The 24680-nt window shown below is 43.0% G+C and overlaps 1 protein-coding gene across 1 annotated transcript in view; it reads left to right on the top strand.

Moving 5' to 3' along the window:
- Window positions 1–22742, top strand: part of SLC49A4 (solute carrier family 49 member 4) — a 75004-nt gene extending 52262 nt beyond the window's left edge. The window contains exons 7-9 of the mRNA XM_075429820.1: window positions 1346–1473; window positions 11899–12081; window positions 15396–22742. Coding sequence (XP_075285935.1) covers window positions 1346–1473; window positions 11899–12081; window positions 15396–15511 — 427 coding nt within the window. The 3' untranslated portion in view covers window positions 15512–22742. The remainder of the gene's footprint in view (window positions 1–1345; window positions 1474–11898; window positions 12082–15395) is intronic.
- The last annotated feature ends 1938 nt before the right edge of the window (window positions 22743–24680 follow it).

The following is a 24680-nucleotide window of genomic DNA, read 5'->3' as shown; positions in this document are numbered from 1 at the left end:
TTGAATTACTCGCTGCTAAATTCAATGTGGAATTAAAGCACAGGGAAAATCAAAATAAGAGGAAAGAAGTGGTTTTTTTTGGTTGGGATTTTTTTTTTTTTTGATTGCATTACTTGTGCATCCCTTATGGTATATGTGGAGTTGAGGTTCCTAGTTCTCAGAATGTTGGTAGCATTATCTGTTTTATCAAGTAAGCTAGAAGGTGTCTGCCTGTGAAGTGACCATTGTCAGGGCGGAGAAGGTAGTTACCTGACAGACAGACAGATTTCATCATGGACCAACCTAAGTGGACTGTGCTGCTGTTAGCCGAATCAAGGTAGGAGGCTGTGAGGGAGAAGACATTCTTTAAACATACATACCTAACCTGTCTGGCCCAAAATCACATCTCCTAAGCAGGAGGTTATAGAAATTTACTAGTGGGTAAGTGACATTACCTTTTCTAATATACCTTTGTTCATAGCTATGTTGAAATCCCTTTTCAAAAGAGCAGTTGCACTGATAATTATGCCATGTGAGTGCTGCTCAAATGCACTCTTCTCTGATAGAAAAAGGGAAAAAGATGAAAAAAAGCAATGGTACTATCAGGTGGTATGAAGATCATACTTCCCTCTGTGTAACAGTCAGGCTGCCCACGTGCTTGTGGGGCTGTCCTCCCCGAGACTGTCAGTGGGGCATGTGTGTAGGAGAGGAGTGGCCCCGAGCTCTTGGTTTCTGGAACATTTTGACCCAAAACAGCCACTGGCAGAGTGAACGCCTGCGTAAAGAGTTCCTGCTCTGCCTAAGCCACCAAGAGCTTCATCACCAATGCATCCGAGGGTTCCGAAGCTGTTCCTTGTCATCTTCGATCTAGGGATTCTGGTGTGTGGAGTTTTGTCATTTCCCAAGGAATGAATCTTGACACTTAACTATGTCTTGAATGAAATGCAGCAGCCTCCTCATATGCTAATTGAGTGGTGTGTCTGCCAAGGGAGACTGGCAAACGCTGACAAAACAGCGATGTAAGTAGTGGTGTGATGTTGTGTCCAACAAATGCAGAAGGGGAAAAAAAACCAAACCCTTCCTGCATACTGAGTGTTTTCAGTTGATGCCTTGAGAATTTTTCTGTTTTGGTTGTTAGTTTGTGACAGCTAAAAAGTCCATGGCTCTTCAGCTTGACAGCTAGAAAGATCACCATTCTATAACAATGCTTTTTTTTAATATTTCTGAAAATGAGAAACACTTTTCAATTTGTTTTTGTAGTCTCCAAAATGCTTAATGAGAATATACTGAATTAGTTGTCAAACATCACATTTAAGTAATATGAAAATCAGCATTTGTACTGCTCTGATCTGTGCTTTTATTTTAGATTTGCAGATTTTATCAGGGGCATGCTGAAGTTTATACTGCTGCTGCTTTTATCTGGAGCAACGTTAGCATCAACCTGGTTCACTCTCACCTGTCTAAATAGTGTCACTCATCTGCCTTTAACCACAGGTATCAACAATTATTTTAATTCCTATTATTTGTAATTGGTATTGCAGGCAAATATTTGCATTCTTAAATCAACTGTAGTATAACCTGGTTTGGTATCTTTAGTAATACAGTAGTTTTACCAAGACACAGAAAAAAAAAACACCAGGTTTAGACAACCTCCTGAATCTGAAATATCTTTACCAGCTTTGAATAGCTTCATAAAAAGATTAAAAACTAACAAAACACAACAATAAGAACCCAGAATACACATTTGAAATTGATTCTGGAATGGAGTGTTTTTCTGGTTTGAATGTTTTGAAGTAACAGAGATGAGAAATAAACCAAGAAAAATCGGATGAATGTAAGTAGCATTGCGTATAAGAAACAGTGACATGTCTGGCAATTTAGGGTTTTGAAACTTGCATTAATTACTGGAAACGGTGCAGTTCAAACCGAGGTGACCCATGGTATTTTCAGCCAGCTGAATCTATCCCTGCACTGTGCTGTCCTCTTTTTTGCACCTGCATGCAGGTTCAGGGAACTATTCCAGCCCAAAATTAACTCAGCCTGTGCCTCAGGAAGATGGGGGAAAAAAGCTGTTGGCCTGAGAGGGGGAAAAGCACAGAGGTCTGCTCAAGCTGCCAGTGAGCTGTACCCTTAGTTGAAAATTGGCACTGCTTAGTTCTTAAAAATCTGTCCTTTACCTTACTAACTGCACCGGGGACCCACCTGTAATTCCAAGACCTTCAACAGAGTAATGAGTTACAGTAGAACTAAGCCATCAAGATTTTTAAAAATAAAGAATTCTGTACATCCATTTTAAATAAAGGGCCATCTTTGTTATAGGCAAGTTTGTGCATTAGAGGAGAAATGAAAATTGTTTTTTTCCCATTTTTAATACAGTTTCATGTGGCGAGTAGTGTGTATATATATATAAATATTATCTTTTAATATATCTTGAATATATGTTGAATATGTTTTATATATTTAATATGTAATTTATATATGCTTAATTTAAGTAAAAGAGTGTACTGTTTTACTCAAATTAACTATGAATTTCAGTAAGTGTCCTTGCTGCATTGCATGTGTCACAACTATGAAGTAAAGTGGGTACAGCAAATTGAAATACATGACCAATTCAGGAGAAACACCATCTGGATGGATAGGTCAAATTTGTGATTTATCTTGAAATACCAACTTTTTTTAAAAAATTGTTTAAATGAAACGTAACTTAATCGATAAACAAATCAGATTTGATGGTGGCTGCTGTCATAGAAACTGACTACACCTTTCCATCAAATCTAAAATAAATGCAATAAAAGCTGATTTTTTGTGCTTGCCTGCTTCATCACTACCAGCCTGCAGTGATGTAAATTTTTACAGTAACTCTATCCTCTGAATTGATGCAAGAAGCCAACCACATAAATGTCCCTTCAAGTCTGTGCATAAGAATGAGGCAGGCAGCTTTCAAGAGGTGAAAGTCATTACGCACGCACTCACCAGTGATCCAAAACAAACTGATGGAGCTCTGTCGCTGATTTTGTTTTACTTTTTGTAAAGAACTCAGCGTGCAACCTAGGTTCTAGAAGAATTCTTACTTGTTTATAGCATGTAGGTGCGTTATAGTATTTTGGTGGAAAGGTGATCCACTATCAGGACATAAAAGTATCCAAGGTGTTTGGGGTTTCATACAAAGTATCCTAAACTAATATCTTTTGATAAAAATGTAGGGATTGGGTTGTCCTTTTCATGCATTTATCGTTTCTTTTAAAATGGGTTATTTCTTAGATTGAGTTGTAGATTATATTTTAGAGTTTTCTGTCTGTGCTGTTCTTATATATGTCGCTGTAAATGTTGAACCTTTTTCAATAAAACACAAGCTTGTTTTGAATAGAAATGATAGCAATATGGTGCATTCCTCAAAAAAGGCAATCTGAAGCGTCCGGACTTAATGTGCAGCCACCAAATAAGATCCCTTTTTTCTTCTGTGGCATAATGTTTAAACTTCATAGATAGGTTGCAGGCGTTTCGTATCAGCCTTTTCTCATTAAAGTTCATATAAAATAGATGTAATGTGCCTGTTCAGTTTAGATTCTTGTACACAGAAAAGCAGTGGTATATCTTTATGAAATATGCTGTTATGGATGAAAACACACAAGCTATTTAAGATAATTTATAGGACTTCATGCTAGATTATTGCATCATTAGATTGAGGAATATGATAATGACCTCTGCATTCCACAGTAATTGAGAGAAATGGTATATTTTAATTGATTTGGATGAACTTCTTGCTTGTTTTCTTCTTTTAATTAAGATTTTGAGACATAGAGGATATTGGCCTATAAATGTAGAAGGTCAAATGCAGGCTGTTGGCTGACAGCTTTGGGAAGAGCTTTGGTGGCTTGTTAAGGTGGAAGTCACTCTGCATACTCAGTGGACCGATGTTGACAGTGGACTTCAGGTAGTTGTCCTCTGTTTTTGTAGAGCTGAAAGATGTGCAAAACAAAAGCAGCCATCATTGTTTTTTTATTTTTTGTCTTTTTTGGTTTGGTTGGTTTTATTGTTTGGGGTTTTTTTTTTTGTAATATTGGTCCATGTAATGCCTTATAGCCTAGACGTACTTTGCAGGCATCGCTGAATACCTGCTGCAAAGCAGGGATTTGTTGTGTTATTGAGGGCAACATGGTTTGATGTTGCCAAAAGGTTGAGAGGCTCCTCAACTTCCTCCTGTCCTGTGGCAAAGACCACAAGTGTTACCCTTGGCAGTGCTGCAGAGCCAGCGATGGATCTTGGTCCGCACTTTCAGCCTGATTCAAATGCTGAGGCAGAGCAAGCAGGTAACTGACTGCTGTGGAAACTTGTGGGGGTGTACATTTGATCTTGCAAGGAGGTTTTCCCTTCCAACCATCTAGCACTCATTTTGTGAGGGGCTTCCTCCTCCTCTTTTGCCCTAGCCCTGATGTTCTCTTGGGCAAGTCAGACTTTGCCCTACAAAACCACAAGCATTGCCATTTTCAGCAATACCTGGAAACTGCTGAAGTATCCACTGGTACAGTTAAAAGGGAGCTCTTCCATGGGACAGGACAGTCATTTTGGTGAGGAAGCAAGACACCTCATGGGAGTCTTTGTACTGGCCCAGGTGTTAAGGCAGGCTTCATCCCAGAGATGAAGGCTGTTTAGAGAACATCATCTTCTTCGTATCACCTGACAGATGCTTGATCCATGACTAAAGTTTGCATCTGTAGGTAGACTTTGCCAGTGGTTTTCCCAGGACCAAAAATAGTCTTTTGCTTTACCATGTGGATGTTGTGTGGCATACATGCTTGTTCCCCTCTTCTGAAAACCCTCTGTCTGTCTCTCAGTGTGGTCTCCAGAGTAAGCACTCAGGTAGGTATGTTTTCGTGGAAGCAGGCTTTTGAAATGCTAAAAAGATGAGTGAGTTTGGCCAATTATTCACCCTGAAGGGATGGGAAAAAAAACTCTAAAGATTTGTTTTTAAGAAACAAACCAACCACCCCCCTCTTTTAATCAGTATTCTTCATAGCAGTTGTAGTAATTCTGTTCTAAATATTGGGGGAGGAATTGCGTTTGAAAAGATGGTCACGGCAAAATGTTTTTTGCTGCGCTTGTTTGTATAATATCCTCCTAATTCCTTGTAAATAGGCATGGCATCATTTAAAGATGTTTCCTACAAAATGTAATTACTTAGAATGGACACCTTTAATACAGATATTAAAAATCAATTACTGCTTTGTGTTTTCTTTAAATGATGCTGTTTAGCATTGTTTGTATTGTGTAATGCCTGCAGTGCTCTGCATTGTCATCATATGCTCCATTTTTCCTCCTGCCATAGAGCAAGAAAAGTTTTCTGTCATTTGCTGATTTCTTAATGTATGTCCAAAAGTTTTTATAAAAAGTGTATTTGGAGTCATGTGTATGAACTATAACTGCCAGTATGGGAAAAAAAGAAAGCAAGATAATAATGATATAATACCATCATAGCTCCTATAGGAACACCTCTCATTACCTAATCATAGCTCTTAAAAACCCCTTGATTCCAGAATCCGTTTATGTTTTAAGCAAGCTTGAATTTTCTTTTAAGAAATTTTAATTTTAATGCATATTATTTGTATTTTTCAGCAAGTTTCAAAGACAGTCTTTTGTACACTTTGAGCATTAAAATAGTTTTCTCTATTGAATTCCCAATGCAGCAGCTGATCTGTTTCTCCGTGCCAAGTCCATTGTTAGTTTGCTTTGTGCTGAACTTCATTATGTGAATTTACGTACAATGGGATACTTCGACCCAAAATAATTGTGTAAGGCGTTGTAATGCCAGTTTCAGTATCTTGCCACTTTGTATTGCTGGTAGTATCTCTGGATACAAATACTAGCATTTTCCAAAAATTGTTATGCAACGCTAGTTGCTCTCAACTCAGATTGAATGTTTTCAGCATAGCATAGCAAGAATATGCTAATATTTATGATCACATTCAGCAGAATTTTGCTTCACAAAATCTTTTCTACTGCTGCATGGCAGATACTCTGAATATGGTGGCAACTTCATGGGTTGATGGCTATATTTAGGTTAAGCAGTCTACACTTTCTTTTTGGGTTCAACATATTGAACATTATAAACACATCTGTCTCCCTGTCCTCTTCTACAAAGCACAATATTGAAAGAGAGAGATGTTAATGATTTATTACTGATTGTTTTGGTCTTTGAGTTTAATTTCTTTACTGAAAGGAAGACCTGCTTGTTAAGTATAAGGTAGGGGGACGCAGAGAAGACGACAGTGGTCTGAAAGCATTTCTTTTGCTAGCTTCAGCATTAACCTGATTATGGCTGTGAGCAAATCATTACCCCCACTCCTGTTGTGCTTTTGCCACTCATAAGGTGGGAATAATGACTTTTTTCTTCCTGAAGGCTTTTGTAAGTCCACAGATAGAAGAGTGCTTAAAGAAAAACTAATTTAAGGGTTTTGTTTAATAACAGTTAAAAACCCCAGTGTTAAATAGTGTACAGTGCTTGAAATTTGGGAGGAGCATTTCAGGGATGAATATCTGTAAATATGACCACTTTAAATATCCATTGATAGTGAGCCTCAAATTTTGAAATGTTGTATAATTACCAGGCCCCATGGTGGTTTATTTTTTTTTTGAGGATCACTCAGTAATTCCTTTACTTTTTAGTTCTTCAAAGTGAATGCTCTGCTTTCAGAGCGAGTTCCACTTGCTCTTCTCTTGGGAAGTATATAGAACAAATCCAATTTGATCAGAATTTGGTTACTTTCATAACAATATCATGAGATAAGAATTTGATCACTGCATGCTGGAATGGAAATCCAGGCAATGAAACATGCTGATGTTATAAATGTGCACTATAGGGACATCCTTCTTCTGTTGTGTTTTTTTGTTCCTGTAAATGAATTACAGTAAAAATTACTGTCTTACCTTAGGGGAGTCACATTTCTCATGGAAAAATAAAGGGGAACTTCTTCCGTGACTATTCTTACTAAAGCAAGTAGCAAGAATTAAATTATAGGGAAGTTTCATTCCAATTTAGCAGTCTTTAGAGAGTTTGGTAGGAGCTAGCTTTGAATTGTTCAGATCACTCGTGGGGATACTAAAGTGCTAAAGTCAACGAAGCCTCCATCCACATGAGGCATTATCCTTTCATTTTGGCATTTGGGGTTCTGTTATAATGGGCAATAACAAAATACCCTAGGTCTCTGTAGGTTTCACTTTAAATTGTATGCTGCACCCAGAAGAACATATTCAGTTGTATTTACTTTCCTATTTATCCGTGTGAAATTTGTGTGAGTTTTGGCTCAGTTTGTCTGAGAAGAGAACTGTTACAAAATGCAAGTTCTAGAGTTTCTGGCAGGGGACTTTGGAAGAAGATACTGTACCACCAGCTTGCACTTGATACTGCTCTAGAGTATCTGCATTGCCTTTGTAAATCTGTCTGCAAAATACTTTTTTTTAAAGAAATGGTAATGTTTCATATTCTTTGTTAAAAATCAGCCAAGTTGTATGTGCCAATGGGTTCATGAGAACTATTTACGTCAGTGGAGGTCCTTCCATTAATTTCAGTTGGGTTTGGATCGGACTCTGTTGTTACACATTTAGTAGTGGTATAATTTAAGAGTAAATTGCAAAACGTTGCAGAACATCCTGGGAGGTTCTGGGAAGTTGTTTGGGTGTCAGAGATACTTGAGACTACTTCTGCTGTGTTGCAGGCTCATCTGGGGACACCAAGTGCATGCCGTCATTTAAATCACATACCTGTTCAAATTGCTATTTTTTTTCCTAATTTTTATTTTAATTAGTATAAAACTTTTGCCACAGCCTGTGACTGGGAGAAAAGAAAATATGTTTCTGGGATACAAGCATGTATTTGCCATCCAGTAGCTGAAGACCTGCAAGGGGATAAGAAACCGGGAAGACACCTTCCTTCTTGCCACTTTCTCCTTTTTGTGCTGAGCCACTGTATCACCGTCAGTCCCCATTCGGTACCTTGCTTCACCTAACTGGTAACACCTCTAATGCAATTATCAAGGCACTTTTTATTCCTTGCTTCCTTCCTGGCCAGGAGGAGAATGAGCGCTGAGGGAATAGTGTGGGTTGCCTCAAGCCTGAACATCACATGACGAAGCCTAGAGTGAGCCTTCTGCCACGGCAGCACCTGGCCAGTTCTCTGAACCAGCTGTGCTTTGGATCGGGGTTTTGCCTTTCCTGCTCTTTTTGCAGTGGGCAAACTGAAATATCTGCTTAATTCACAAAAACATCTTCAAAACATGAAATTAATCAAAATAGTGTAAAGAAACCCAGCCCAGTTGCATATTTTATTGATGTCCACAGCTGCCACTGTCTCAGGTGCACAACTTTGTGCATAGCTTCATAGGCAGTTAATTCCATGTCCTAAGTGATTTTTTTTTTTTTTTTTTTGTACTAATAGCATGACATGCTTCCCCAGTGTGTGCCTATCCAAGCTGGTTGTTTGTCCTTGTTAGGTTTTAGGACATAATGTTAGCTTCTTGGTAAATCATCTTGGGGGTTTTTTTTGTCAGCGCTTTCATATCCTTATATTCGTTTCCAAGGACTGTCATCAAGATTGTCTTAATTGAAAAAACATTTGCTGTAACTTTAGCAGCTGTGCCGCTACAGTATAAAATCATGGTAACTGTTTGTGCTCGTTCAGTGCTAGGTTGCTGTAATGGGAAGTAAATGGTCTCTGTTAATAGGTGCTGTTCTCTCTGCTACAGTGTCTTGTCACCCATGAGCTGGAATATGAGGTGTGCTCTTCAGTGTATGAAATAAAAGGCAAAAAACACTATTGAACTCTTTTTTGACTTCTTCCTGTAACTTATTTTTCTGAATCTCTATATCTTATCTTTGAATTTCTGTCTAGTTGACCAATTGGATTTGTGATTTAATCGCCACGTTAGTGGAATAAGCTTATTTGTATAGCGCTCAGGAAGACCCTGGATGATTCACAGAAGCATGAAATAAAAAATATTTTCCCATCACTACAATGTATATTCATTAAGGGAGGTTTTCAGATGTGTACATCTCCTTCACTTTCAGAGCTTCTTTTTATGATTTACCACTTAAAATCTGTCTTTTCCGTTAGATTTTAGAACTTAATTTGGCATCTGTTGGACTCTATATTCTGCCTGTCCTTTTGCCTTGACATTTACGCTTATTAATTCCCAATATGTGTGATACATAGACATGTTTTATAAGTATTACCTGTGATCTCAGTTGATGTGTTGTCACTGGTATTCCGCTGGCAGTGTTTGACGTGCACACATGGGGCAGGTAATACTTTGGGGAGAACCAAAGGTAATGCTAAAGCTGCTTTGCTCACAGTAGCATGGAAGTGTGAGGTGTGTGCTGGTGGGTGTGTTTGCATGACTGAAGCAAGGTGTCGTGACAAGGAAATGTAAGGGTGTAGTTTCTAAAGGACAGTTATAGCACTTGGTTGCTTGCAATCTCGTCGTCTTAATACATTTTAGTAAGTGATGAGCAATGATGTAATTCAACTAGCGTATTTTAAGCTATCAAATTTATTTTGAAGGCTTCTGTTTGTTTTATGGAAACTTTGGCACCTGATTTATTGACTAAAATTTGAAGTCTTGATCTTTTAAATGGCTGCTAATCTTAGCTGCATATTTTTGCATTCATCTCAAGTGAATCTAAGTTTCTGGAAATGATTCCCCTCTCCCGGCAGTTGCTCTCTATGGAAGAAGTTCAGTCTTCCTGCAGAGGCGTTGCCTCTGGCACTCTCCGGACGACACAGCTCCGCTGTTGATGGTGCTGTTGTGGCTTTCAGCAGCTCCACAACTGTTTCCACTGTTTGAGTTTCTGATACAGAATTACAGCTGGCTAGCACCTTCTTTTCTCTGGGGAAAATTCAGAAAATGTTCTCTAGAAATTACAAGTAGCTATCTATAGATATCTTCAACTGAGCATAACGAGGGGCAGATGTTCACTTGTCTTAAGAGATTCTTCTGTTTCATTGGTGTGATGGTTTTTCAAGCCGACATAAAGATTTCAAATAGCTGAATATGTTTGAATTTGCTGGCTACACCTGACAGAAGTTAGATGCAGTTAGAGCAATACACAGTGGTGTTTAAGGTAAACAGGACTTCAAAGAGAGGTTCATGAAATCTGAAATACTGATGAGGACTTGCAGCAAAAATCTATGGATGTTGTAACTAGGGAATCAGGTCTTCAGTGTTAGCTGGAAGAGCATCCTAATACTGGTTGGGGTTTTTTCCTTCCTCTCTGACAACTCTTGAACATACCTTGCATCAATTTCTTTGACTTTTATTTTGCAGTTTATAATAAGAGAATTTGAGAGTTGGAAAAGTTACCATGGTTTGTTTGTTCTTTTTTTCTTTCTGTTTTTTTGTTAACGACTCAAAACATTCTGGTATATTAAAAAAAAAAAAACGGGGGCCAGCTGTCCCTCCTGAAGTCGTGCCATCTGTATCATCTTTCTGGCTGGGAATTCTGTCCTCTCTTTCCTGTCCAGGCAGATCCTCTGTAGAGAAAGAAATACGTCTTTGTGCCTTGGAAGCAAAACACATCAAAACGGAGGATCTGATAGAGAGTCCTTTCTGCTTCTTTAATGTCTTTGTCTCTTTTCCAAGATTCTTTATGTTTTAAGAAACAGTGATTTTTTTTTTTTTCAATTTCTTTTTTTTTTTTGAACTGGAAGTTTCCTGCTTCCCAACAGTTTCTCAGTTGAAAGCTTGAGCAATGCTTAACAGAAGACGAAGCAGAGCTGCTTCAGTTCTCCCGTTTCCAAATCAGAAGAACGTAAATTAAACTGAAAATGCAGTTTCTATTTTATATAAACATACATATCTATATGAAAAAATTGTCTAAGGATTTTGTATCATACTGCAGTGAAAATATGTTATAAATAATTTCCCTATGATTTGGTAACAATTTTGTATCTGAAAAATTTTTCTTTACATTTTCGTGTCATTTTGGTGGAAGCTTCAGAAATTCTTCCAGACTTTTCTTTTTTTACCAAGCCTACTAATCATTTTCTTATACTTTTTACTTCATCAGTAACCTCAGGTTGTTGAGGCTGCATTATCGAGGAATCTTCCCAAGACAGCACTCAGCAAAGATTTACTTACAGTGCTAAATAGGTACTAAAGTCTTCTGAAGTTTTCTTTTTTTCAGAAATAGATACAGTAGGTTTATTAATAGCTAATATATGTTTATTAAGCATCTGTATTAAGATATTAAACACTGTATTTGACTGAGGCTACTAAAGAAATGTCTGTATTCTTCTATTGATTCGTCCAAGAAAAATAATTTGTTGTACAGCTGTGAATAATCTGCATCATCAAATATGTCCCATTCCTGCCAGAAGCTGGGTGCCTTTCATTTCCTTTTGAAGCCAAAAGGGATTCAACATGTTGCAGCTCAGGCCGTGCTGAATTCTAATGTCTTGATATGTTGTAGATCATTAATATTTACTTGTGAAATGGTTTTGACCTTTAGAGCTAAGTTAAAAGGTTAACCTATGTCCATTTCCATTTAGTACATTAATTGCTCCCTTTCCTAATTGTCTGTAGGACAATAGTTTCTGATCATTTCAGAGGTAAGTCAAACTGTAGGTGATGCTTTGCATTCATAATTTTGTTGTTTGTTTTACTTACAAATAAATTCCAAATCACTGAATGTGTCTTCTTGGGTTCTGTTTAAAAGAAAAATAGTCAGTATTTCTAATATTTATTTTTTCTAAACCAATGCATGGATTCTGCCTGAAACTAGTGGGATGTGATATGCTTTATGATACACAGAGGATAAAAAAAAGTTTATGCATTTTTCGGTTACTCAAGTGTTAGTATTCTTGGCAGCTCTGAACAGGGGGAAAAAATGCCAGCATGAAATTAATAACTGGTTTTGTTTCTGTTATAGCTACACTGTACACGTCCTGCATTTTGTTGGGTATATTCCTCAACAGCAGCGTACCAATATTCTTCGAGCTCTTTGTGGAGACAGTCTACCCAGTTCCAGAAGGAATTACTTGCGGAGTTGTCACCTTTTTGAGTAATGTGTTTATGGGAGTGCTTTTGTTTTTCCTGACATTTTACCATACAGGTGAGAAATATTAGCTGCTTTGAAAACACAATTCTCCATTAAGACATACTCTTGTCAGTAAAGGGAGGATTTGCACATACAATTTCTGTTAATAATCAGTGTTTGAATCCTCCTGTGTAGCAGCAAGGGAGAAGAACTTTAATTGTTCTTGTCTATGTGCATGCTAATAAAAATGAAATGCTTTAGTGCAAGGTGCTATAGTCATATTCTACTTAGAATTTGCTGTAGCCAGAAGCCATTGAGATACACACTGATGTCATGTTTTTATAAGGGCCTGGGTAATGTGACCATTAATAATGTTTGTATCCACGGGTGTCAAAACCACAGTAAGGCTAATCCAGTCCAAGGCTAATCCAAATCAGGGTGTAACTGTGTTGCCCAGGAGGGTGGAAATGCCCCGTTTATGGTCAGCTCGGTTCAGTGGGTTGGACATACCATTGCAGCGGAGAGAGCATCTCTTGACCACTACTCAGAGATGAAATACATATTCCTTTAGATAACTCAGTGGACTAACCAGGCAAAACTGTGTTTTACTTGATATTTTCATCAACTTCTTCAGACTTTTCATCTCCTGAGTATTATTTGATTCCTCAATTCATAATTGTAACTTTCAACTTGCTATTTAGTAGACTATATTATTACTCTAAGCTGTGAAATAAAAACTCATCTTGCTTTCAAAGGGAAGTGGTCTTTATGAATGGTTTTCAAAGAGCAGATTTTTTGTTTGTATTTTGTTGTTGTAGTAAATGCTTTCATCATGATACAAGATTGATAGAGCCATGTTTTGCTTTTGCTTTGGAAACATTAGAAATTGTGAGCTTTTATCTATTATCATAAGCGCATGTACTTCTTAAGATGGTGTGTTTTATAACCAAGAGGAGACTGACAAATTTCAAAATGAATTGTGCTCAAATTTATGAAGGTTACAGCCTGGGGCAAATTTTCAGCGTGGTTTGTGTGTCTTTCTGCCAGGGAATCACAAGCAGGTCAACAGCCCCATTCCAAATCGTGGCTGTGAACAAAAACTGAGAGAATTTTTTTTTTTTAATACTGATATTGAACTACAGGATTGTAAAATCTGATTTCTGTCCCTGCTAACCTTGGGTGGCATGATATTTAGTCTTTACATTTTCAAGAATGCTTTTAGTATTATTATTGATTGGTGTGAACTCTGTTCACATATGCTATTATTTCCAACATTTATACCTGAGCTATAAAGATTACCCAAAATGTTCTGAGGATATTTTCAACGTTTTTCAGAGTAACAATCCAGTGTTCTGAATTGCTTAATAATTGAGGATGGGGATACAGTGTCACAATTCTGACTGAAGAATCATGGTGAAGTGAATTTGTTCCCTCATAAACAGGGTATTTGGGGCCATTTCTCGTCTCTAGTATTTGTTTCCCTAGCAGGTATCAGTAAATGCAGGTAAGGATAAACCTAAGATTAGTATATCCATACACTTGGAATATTTTCCCTATTTCTTCAAAGGAAAAAAAGTATTAAGAAGTAATTTGTGTCCAGGACGATCCATCGATCTGTTCTCCGTGACGCAGTATTGCAAATGATCGAAAGTACAAGCGCGTGTGCGGTCACTGGGGGAGATCGATGCCGCTGGGTGCTATTGGCTCCTTTGATAGAAAAATCCGTTAGAAGGTAGATAACGATCTTAAATATTTTTTTTTCATTTGATTCAAATCCATCCTCTAGTGGCATTTAAGAAGCTTACAGATAAACCAGAAGTTAGTCAAATTCATCTTGTTCTCTCGGTCTTGCTTTTTAGGCCAAATAATCTTCCAGTAGCTTTAATTCAGATTTCGTCTCTTTTTTCTCCTCGTACTCTGATATTGCATAGGCTGTGAAAGCCAAGCCCTGGGAACTTCCCAGTGCATTGAAGGTTTCAGTCCAGCTAGCACGGTGGAGATGTAAACCTTTCTAAAGCTCAGCCTGCCTGCTGGTGCTGTGCCCTGAGACCCAGCGCTGCGGCCCCTGCGTGCGGTTCCCTGCGCCTGTTCCGCAGCGGCTTCCCAGGGGAAACCAAAAGCAAATGGACCCTTAGCTTCGCGCGATCGATGTGCTAGCGCGCATCGCCAGTGCTGTCACAAGTTCTGAATTACAACAGGCGTGAAGGATTCACAAGTTAAATGTGGTCTTTTAGGATATTTGGGTTAAAGTTTGTTCAATCTAATTAAGCAAGAGTATTGTTTTATAAAGAAAATAATAGCGAAGCATTTACCTGTTGACATCTGGCATCACATAATGTGGTCTTCTCCAAGCCTAGGAAAGTTTTACTAAGGTTTTGAGAAGATTACTACCTAAAAAAATCTGTAAGGGTTTCTGGTGGGTGAGGGAGGGTGAAGGTTACTGTTTTTGGAAGGTTGGTTTTTCAGGCTCTCTGACTTTTGTTCTTTGTATTGTGTAATATAAATTGTGCTTTTAGCAATATAAATTACAGATTTAAGAAAGCAAGAGTGCTGAATTCTTGATGTCAATGCAGACCTTGGGAGAGCTCAGATTCTGTAAAAATAAATAAATAGTAATAATAAAAGAAAGAAACAAAAAAAGAAATAAGACCCCATTTCCAGTAAAATTAATGTTTCTTCAGTAAATTGACGGAATTACAAAAGAGGAAATTGTGGTGCAGTCTTTAAAAAAAAACCCACTAATATGAATAAAACTGCTGATTAGTAGTCAAATATCAGACGATAGGATTTCTTGAAGGCGGAACAGAGGCTTTTAAGAGCAGTACATTATGTCTAACAGCTAAAAAGAGGCTTCTGAGGCGCTGTTTGTGCAACTAGTTTTAAATTGAATTGATCGTACTATTCACAAGTTTCTTCTGAGGAATTGGTTTTCCCTCCTTATACCGCGTAGCAGGTTTGATTTGAAATCAAATCCTGCTGCTTCTTACACTTTTAATTTGTTTTAGTTTTCAACCCATAGAAATCAAAGAACTAATGAGTAGAGTCTTCAGAAGTGGTTTATAATCCATTAGCAAGGATAGATTTTTTGTTTTTCCCCCCCCCCATTCTCTCCATTGACAGATTGAATAAGGAGGATTGACGTTAGCTGGAGGCATTGGTTATTTATATATATATATATATATATATATATATATATATAAACTTTATCTGTACGTAAGGCATCCATGGAAAAGTCTCATAGACCATATTAACCATTTATCAATCAAGAGCTGTCAGGATTTTGTTCAGAACACAGCTTTCTTTCAAACCCGCCATCAATCAGAGTTTTGGACGCTTTAAGCACGGAGCGTGTTCAGTAACGGAGGTTGGGTCTGTTTTCTGCTTTACAGAGTTTTCCTGGTTCAACTGGTGCCTGCCAGGATCGTGTCTGCTGAGCCTGCTCCTCATCCTCTGCTTCCGCGAGTCCTACGACAGACTCTATCTCGACGTCGTCGTCTCTGTGTGATAACGCCGGACTGGTGAGGGGTTGGAAGAGACTGGAAGTCAGCTTTGCAGTCTGCACGTCTGCCTGGATTTGCACGGCTGAACAGCAGAAAAACAAAGGAATTACAAAACTTAATCGTGGCTTTATTAGAGAGGGTGAGGGACAGGCTCTTCTTACATTCAAGATCACCTTGATTTGCGATGGACATGGAACTGGAGTGGTGATAACGATGCCGAAATACACAAAGAGGAATATATCTGATGTACAGGTCCCGGTGTCGGAGCTGGGGCTCTCTGTTTAAGAGATGTAGCAGTGAGGTGTACAGTTGTGTGCGCGTGTGTGTGTATGTGTGTGGGTGTGTGCTGACTCAAGGTTGTAGACACCGGGGTACCAGTAATCTTCAAGGTCTTCTATCAGAATAGAAATAGTGAAGAATCTTAACAAAAGGAAAAAAAAAGATAAAAGGAAAAAAAATACCTTTTTTTAAAGATCTCTCTTTTAAATCACTCGTCATTTATATAATGAATGTCCATTAAACAGTTAAGCTAAAACGATTTGGTGCTTGTACACTACATTTGCATTCTAATAAAGTGGTTTCTGATACAAGACGCTGGTACCAGGGGTTCTAGCCTTACTAAATATCCCAAACAATCCTTGCAGTGTTGTTGGAGGTGTTTGCTACCACCCTGGAGCACGTGTAAACGGTAGCTTTAGCTGCCACTGAAACCTGACTTGCACCTGTGGTTGCCTCTGAAATACCACCATGGTTCTGTATCTCCAGGACGCGGAGCGTCTGTGGTATCTCAGGGGTTTACTGGAGCATCACTCACGATAAATGTTGCTGTTTTAAAGGCCACCACCGTGTCACCTTTTCATCCTCTGTCTTCAGTACTGCCTTTTTTACTGTGAAGACCTGTTTGTGCCACTGAATGCTGTGGGTGTGGATGTCCAAGTCCCACTGTTCTGATACTCCAAGGTGCACGTGGTTTTAGGATTATGTTATGATTGAGGGTGCCTAAATAATACTGTTTGTTAACCCAAGTCTATAAAATCACTGTTTCGTAAAAAAAAATCTTTCTAGTTGGTGAGGTGCCCTGATGGCGAAATGACAATGGAATTGACAGTGAGAAATAACTCATGAGTTTTGGCATGATATGAGAAATACAATGCCAACTCTTTTTATCAGTACTAGTCTGTGGTCATTCTGGCCCTTACTTGAACATAAATATTAAAGACACTTTGAATAGTTTTTTAACTCAATTTTAAACCTGCTAATAATTTCTTAATTATATTCTTAGATTTCAGTTCAGCATAATTTACAGTGTTTCCATGTGTGTGTTCTGTGCTTTGCGTTAGGGGGGTGTGTTTGTGCGTGTGTGTGCGCGTGCGTATTTATATCTATGTATACACAAATAAAACTTACATATATATCTTTTACATATAAGTTATGTAAGGGTATGTGTTTACATAGATTTATTTTAAGTACTCATGTCTCTGGATGGTGGTATGCCACTGTTTGTAACTAAACCTGTCGCTGCCGTGAATGGAAACACATGCATACACTGCCTGCAACGTGAATTTTTTCAGGGGGTGAATGATTTCCTACCGTAGCAATTTTATCACGGGGGGTGCGTTCACGTGCTGGAGGAGCCTGGGGTGCAGAAGTGTGAACCAGACGCCCCTTGCTCCCGTGTGGGGCCCTTCTCTGCCAGCCCGGGGTGACACTGCCACCGTAAGCTCACCCCGATAAGCCCTGAGCAGAGCCCTGCCTCTCAGGCGTGGGCCCGTTCCTTCGGTCTGCTCTCCTCTTGTGGAGAGAACGTGCCGCCAGTACCTTCAACTCAGGAGTGTGTCTGTGCAGTAAAATAAAACAAGCTGTTCCCTGCTTTTATGTTTCTGGAGCAATGGATGTATTTACGGTAGCAACAGAAAATTGACTTAGCTCATTGCCTATATCAGCTACTAAATGATCTTTTCTGTCTCGAAGCAGGCTCTTTGTAGAAATGGAGCTAACCTACACTGGGATGACTAAATCAATCTGACCAGTGCATTCAGAACTGCTGGCATCGTCCTCTTACCATTTTTCAGATGAATGGTATTAACTGTCCAACTTATTTTTACTATGTTTTAGTGCCTGGAATAGTTTCAGCATCCAGTAGCTGCTGCTACCTATTGTCTTCTGAAGCTGAGGATCGCTTGCCAAGAACCTGATTGGAGTCGCATTGTCATGGCAGAACCGCAAGCTCAGATGGCTCTTCGGAGCTCTGCTTCTGCAATTTACTGTAGCTGTATTGGGATTAAAATTGCACAGTTCAGGCACTGTCCCGGGTGACAGAGATTTCTAATTCTTTTGCTGTCCTGACTATTTTAAGATGGAGAAGCACTTCAGGCAGTGTTCAGACTATAACCTCTTCTGCCTCTGTTCCAGAAAGCATCAAGCAATTCAAAATATTTGTCAGTGCTGCCAGATGCAGACTCTGTACAGTCGGGGGAGAAGAGTGAACATCTTGTTTTAAACCCTGTTGATTATTTTTCTGCGTCAGTGTGAATTACTCGCTGCTCTCCTGAACTTTGATGCTTTGGTAGAAGTTTCTCTGTCTGTCTTGGGCACTGTAGCGTGTGGTCTTAATTACAGCCCTTGATTCCAAAACAGAGGCATTATCCAGAGCTGAGCGGCGCGGCAGGGCTCTGCTGGAGACCTGTGCTGGGGCTGCGGGCGCTGTTCCGCAGTCGGGGCTCCATCAGAATTCCCAGCAAGTCTGATGGAAATCTGCCTGAGTGGAAACCAAAGGATTGCTCCCAAATTACTTGAAGTTGTGCGGGACGCTGCTGCATCCCACAAATACAATGTTCTGGCTTTAGGATTTTATTAGACTAGCAAGTCTGGCTCGGGACGGAGGTGGGGGTTGCAAACGGGCTTGCTGAGATCACTGAAAAATGTTTTATCATCATCTGTGCCCAGCAGCAGCATCCTTCTCTGGAGGAGCAGTCCATTTTGTGCCAGTCACCCAGCTGAACCTGCGGGAATATTCTGACTGAAGAGTGTGGGAATGTTTTTTGGGTGTGGGCCATCACTGGGTTCACCTTTGTTTGGATTTACTGAGGGCCCGAGCTGTCGGGATAACCGCGCGTCGTCGGAAGTCAGGGTTTGAGCTGCAGGGAGAGCCCTCAGCAGTGCTAATACAATTAGCGATAGCGCAGAACAGGTTCAGAACAGGAAATATTTCTCTTACTGATTAGTAAAAGTTCTAAGTCTTTCTGTAACTTTTGAGTCAGTAACAACGGGGATTTTATCTGAGTGAGGCATTGCCTTGCACGGCCGCAGAGTGACCGACGATGGCTGCTGCTCGGCCCTTGACTTCCCGGCAGTGGAGGGTGCCCTGGAAAGTTGGAACGTTTGCTTCTCTTCACGGCCCCGAAGAACATTTTTTTTCCCAGTGGTGCAGAGCACCCCCCCAAAATACTAATAATTGTGCTATGTTTTATATTGAAAATTCTAGGAAGGATGCTCTGTAGTGGCCGCACTCTCTCTAACACTTCCTCACGTTAGGTATGGGCGGCTCCTCAGGTTCCTGCTTGGCTCAGTAACAGCTCTGGGTTCAGCGGCCGGCGCTGCTGGGGTTTCTTCTCGCGAGCTGCAGAGCTGCGCTAGCTCTGGTGCTGCTGGTGAGGACGCTCGGGGCTGGTAGGCGTAGGCTCCGCTTACGGCACTTCACTGTCTCTCATCACTGCCATTGCCCATCAATTCCCTTCTGATTCCGTTGCCTTCCCGCGGGGTCTGTGCTGGAGGTACAGAGAAGAGCTTCCGTACTCCCAAGCCAGTTCCAGAGGGACAGGTTGGCCAACCATCTACTTAATATGCATAAAAATCATGATTTTTAGAAAATCGTGCAAGCTGGGAGAAGGTGCAGACCCAGAGGATTTTGCATGTGTGTGAGCAGGTAGTCTGTTACACACAGACTGCAGCTTGCTGGAAACTTCAGGTTTTAGCTCCCACTCGTAGAGAGGCCAGGCTGAGAGACAGCGTGCGTGTTGCTGACTCACGTTCACCGCGTCGCCGAGTTGTTCCCAGCCATCTGACAGAGCCGAAATGAGTGGGAGTGGGACGTCTTGCATCTTGGAGTGGGCTGGAAAACCCCAGGCTGCGTCAGCGTTTGCATCGGTAACTGGGGAGCACCATGCTGGTGGGTTGAGTGAGAGGAGGGGGGGCTTCCAGAGGGCGTTTCAGCACTGAAATGTTGTGTGGAGTTTGTGGAATCCGTACGAAATGTGAAGTTTTGTGGTGGCAGGGATGCTAATGCCTGGCTTGTTCTGCAGTAACCCTAGCAAGTGGCGGCGTAGCCTTACACTGTCGTATGACGAGCTGAGCTGGTTGCTGGGCGTATATTGGCTGTCAGGGAGAGGGGGGTGCTGCTTGGTGGTGAGGACTGGCTGAAATGGGAGTGGGAATTACGAACTGTCCTGTGAGGCTGTGACGGCAGGGTTTTAATTTTTTGTCTTCATTTCTTCTGTTGGGCCACTTGCAAATAATAATAATTATCTGTGACAAAAGCGCTTTTATGTGTCATTAGTTTTTGGGGGGTTTTCGTTTGGACGAAGTTTGGATCACTGAAATAACTTAGCAAGACAACTGCTGTGTTTGTATGAAAACGTGCGTTAGTTTGAGGTATCGATTTGGTGTTTGATGTTGGCGCTCGGCATCACGTCATGTGGGAGCGCAGCAGCGCTCAGGGGTGCGCAGTCGCACAAGGCTGATCCTGCCAAAAGGAACAGGAACTTCATCCTCAGCCTCCATGGGTCCGGGTGTGGGTCCCAGCGTGGGGGCTGGGAGGAGGACGGGAGCAGTGTAGGGAGGAGAAGCCTTGCCGGGGCTGTTGCCTCCGTGCTGAGGGGCAGAGAGCCTCCAGGCTTGCTGCTGTGGCTGTGAGGGATCCCAGGTATCGGTGCAGGCTTCATCCATTTCCCCACGTTTTGCAGCTGCGAGCTGGGTTGCAGGGGGCACGGGGACATCTGCCTTGCTTCCCCAGGAGCATCTGTTCAGATGGTGGAGGAGAAATACTGCAGAGCAGGCGGCAGCCCCCAGAACCTCAGAAGATGTCACAGAGTCACAGAATGGTAGGGGTTGGAAGGGACCTCTGTGGGTCATCTAGTCCAACCCCCCTGCCGAAGCAGGGTCACCTACAGCAGGCTGCACAGGACCTTGTCCAGGCGGGTCTTCAGTATCTCCAGAGAAGGAGACTCCACAACCTCCCTGGGCAGCCTGTTCCAGTGCTCCGTCACCCTCAGAGTGAAGAAGTTCTTCCTCATGTTCAGACGGAACTTCCTGTGCTTCAGTTTGTGCCCATTGCCTCTTGTCCTGTCGCTGGGCACCACTGAAAAGAGTCTGGCTCCATCCTCCTGACACCCACCCTTTTTATAGTCATTTCTAAGGTCCCCTTTCAGCCTTCTCCAGGCTAAACAAGCCCAGCTCCCTCAGCCATTCCTCATAGGAGAGATGTTCCTGTCCCCTCACCATCCTCGTAGCCCTCCGCTGGACTCTCTCCAGTAGCTCCTCATCTTTCTTGAAGTGGGGAGCCCAGAACTGGACACAGTACTGCAGGTGGGGCCTCACTAGGGCAGAGTAGAGGGGGAGGAGAACCTCCCTCGACCTGCTGGCCACGCTCTTCTTAGTGTACCCCAGGATCCTGTTGGCCTTCTTGGCAGCCAGGGCACACTGCTGGCTCATGGTCACGTCAATCTGCTTATCGTTTTTGCAGTTTGTGTTTCGAGACAGATGAAACTGATAAATAGAGGAAGAAATGTAAGTCGGTCAAAAGTTCTGACAAGCAAAAGCAAGTATTTGCGCTGATGTGCTGGCTCCTGCCTTTTGCTTGGGTTCACAACACGTTTGGAGCTGTTGGTGCCGGCCCGGAGCGTGGAGGGGCTCCGGCAGCCCCAGCGCTGGTCCTGCGGCAGCTCAGCCCCAGCCGCGGAGCTTCGTGCGGGGCTGGGGCAGCGGGGAAGGGCTCAGCCAGCGTGCCCGGAGGAGCGGCGCCGGTGGGCGCTTGGGTGGTTGGCGCGGGAGGGACGGCCTCTGCAGCCCAGTTCTAGCAGGGTCGCGTTCTTTGCTTCCTGAAGGATGGGGCTCGGACCTTCGCTTCGCGTTGTGACGTGGCTTGTGCTGGGGGAGCAAGCGCAGAGGCGCTGGTTGTCCGAGCTGCGGCAGGGAGGGCAGGTGGGACTTGCTCTCTGCAATGACGGCTTTTCCTCCCACAGTCCCTCTCCCCACGAGTTCCCTCCAGGCGATTTCTGTGCTTATTAGATCTGGACAGGCTCATTGCGCTCGCTTTTTATCGCTTCATGAAAAAAATACCATGAGCAAATCCTTTTTGTCTTTATGGGGAGCTTTTCCGTTTAGGCTCAGGCCACTTCTCCAAACTCAGTCCAGCTTGGGACTGGTGGGAAATGGTTGCGTTTGGGGAAGGGGTGCTCAGAGGCTCAAGGATGCCTGGGCGGTCCGGGGCTGCGGTGCCCCCGGGCTGCGTCCAGCACTCTCCGGACACCCGGGATGTGCGGTCAAAGCCACCATGCGAGAGCAAGGTTGGGTCCCTCGCCCCGGCCCCTGCCTGTCCCCCTCCTGCCTGCCCCGACCTTTCCGCCGCCGCGGTCCCCTGGGCTGGGCAGGCCTGGCAGAGCCGCAGGTCGTCCCCACGGGCGGGCGGCTGCAGGCTGCTGCTCCCCCCCGGAACAAAGATGCGTGTTCCAGATACATCTATTTTCTCTGCCTAAGATATTTGTTAGATTAAAATCTCGTTTTCCCCTACTGAGTTTAATGTCTTCCGCTGTGCATTTTAGAAACAAGTACTTGATAAGGTGGAAAAAGCAGCTTTTAATTATGTGACGCACCTAACGGTGGGGGTGTTTTGAACTGCGTGAACAGACGGAGATGGAAGAGGGTTTTACATGTTGGAGAGCATCTTTGTAAACCATCCTCAGCCTGTAAGACTGTTCAACTTTACTGGAGTTTGTATGCATTTTACTTTTGTAATTTTTAAAATGATTTGATAGAATTTTATTTTAGGGCAAATTCTACTTTTTGTATGCAATATTCTGATGTGATGTATTTTTAATTTTGAGAAAATAACGTTGAAACCACCATCTACTTGTCAGCGTAACGCATCCACTGTGTCATTTCTTTTTAAAACTGGAATCTGACCATGAAGTGCGTGTTACTTTGCGTACTGATTGTTGCACATTAAAGAGATTACTCAGATGTGCTGCCATCACTGTTCATTCATTCTGAGAAAATACGGGGGAATAGTTTATTCCTGCTATAACATGGCCGAAAACCTCTGCAGATACTGCTACGACATGTGGGTTGCTCGGTCTAAATGAATGTAGCCTCATCCAACACCCAACCCAGCCAGCAGAAAGATTTCCATGGCTTTTGGTGAGGTTTTAGGGTGGGGGCCCGAGGGTCCCTGCAGATGGGGGGATGTAGGGGCTGGGGCAGAGGGCTCCCGGCGCGCAGGGGACCGAGGGACCGAGGGAGGGGAAGGTGCTGGCAGCCCATGCAGCCCCACCACACCGTCCCGGCTGATCTCACACCCTGCCTGGCCCGGGCTCGCAGCTCGGGACGCTGCCAGCCGGTTGGTTTTGCTGGTTCCCATCATTAACGTCGGCGTTCAGGCTTCCGGAGAGGAGACCCTTCCTAACAACCTTCCGTGTGTTTATTCTGCATTGAACCGAAACGGACCCAACCCAGGATCTCTTGATCTGTGTTTATTTTCTAGGACCAGCTCTTCAATAATGCCCTGACTACTTTCCAGGGCGACTTTAAAATAGGCTGACGTCCTATTAGTGCCGGGAAGAAATCCGTCAGCTCTCGTATCATGGAATATCTGGGCCTCGCTATTCTTAGCAACAGCCTCTTTCCAGGCTATATATGGGAGCTAAAGACTCCTCTAATGACAAAGTTCCCGGTCGTATTTATCTTTACGGTGTTACGGAAATCTCCGTCCGTGGGGGGAAGAGAGCTGAGGGCCCGTCTCAGATCCCTGATGCAGCTTTGTGTGTTGGTGAACCCCCACGCTCATTCCTTCTCAAAGGTTTTTTCACCCAGCTTCTATTTTATCTTCACTGTTGTTGTAGTCTGCCATCTCCCTGGCATATAAACAGCATTTATTCTCTCTTTCCGCATCAGTGTGTCCTTGCTGGGTGCTCGCTGGTGGCTCCCTCTCTGACCAGGAGGACAGATGGGCCCCGAGGGAGCAGCTGGGCTGGGGCCGGGCTGGGAGCCCAGATGTGCCCAGGTGTGGGGCACAGATACCTCACGGCTGATGGCCTGGTAGGGTCTTCTGGCATCTCTGGGCTGCAGCCCGGCGCCAGGGGCTTCAGGTGCTGGGGAGGAGCAGCAGCAGCACCCGAGTGCCAGTGGGGCTGCCTTGACTCTCCTGCTGGGGGTCACCAGGGCTGCGTGGCTGCGGTGCTTTACCTGCTCCAGGAGCACAGTTTGGGCTGCGGCTGGGGAGCTCCATCAGGAACCAAGGTGTAGCCTTCAGCTGACCCACGCCACTGACCTCACTCTGCACCCACCACCATAAGAACACAAGCTTGCAGCCAGGGGATTTTTCTTTTATTCTGCAACTTGGGCTTGAGCAGGCAGAGGGGAAGCCCCGGAGCGTGCACTCAGCATATTCTCCTCTCCCAACACGGGCCAAGGCACCCAGTGAAGTCATCCTCGGGCAAGGGCTACAAAAACCACCTTAACTCTTTGGGAGCCAAACGAGCGCAGGAGCATGGTCCCATGGCAGTGGGTCACCCGGGACTCTCCGCGGGAGGCTTTGCAGCAGGTCCCGTGGCTGCAGCGAGGTTTCTTTTTGGGAGAGATCTGCTTTGCTTCGCACCTGCAGGCAAGTCCCAGGGCGGGGGGGCTCTGCTGCTGGCACCAGGATGGGCTGGACCCCTTCCCTGGGGGCTGCAAGGGCTGTGCTGTGAGTAAGCGTATCTGTCCGTCCATCTGCCTGTCTGTAGACGTACAGCCATTATAAGTACCTAAGACAGGCACTAAAAGGCAGTGAGCAGGGGATGCAAACCCCCATGGGCAAGCAGATGGGGAAAGGCTGCCTTGGTGGGACCCGGCAGCCAGGGCTCGGGCGGGTGCTGGCAGAGGAAGCGCCGGTGGCCACGAGCTGAGCCCACCGTGCTCCGG

The sequence above is a fragment of the Opisthocomus hoazin genome, chromosome 9 (assembly GCF_030867145.1).
Source record: "Opisthocomus hoazin isolate bOpiHoa1 chromosome 9, bOpiHoa1.hap1, whole genome shotgun sequence".
Taxonomy (NCBI): Eukaryota; Metazoa; Chordata; class Aves; order Opisthocomiformes; family Opisthocomidae; genus Opisthocomus; species Opisthocomus hoazin.
The sequence above is the reverse complement of the archived record's forward strand: the minus strand, read 5'-3'. Positions and strand labels throughout refer to the sequence as shown.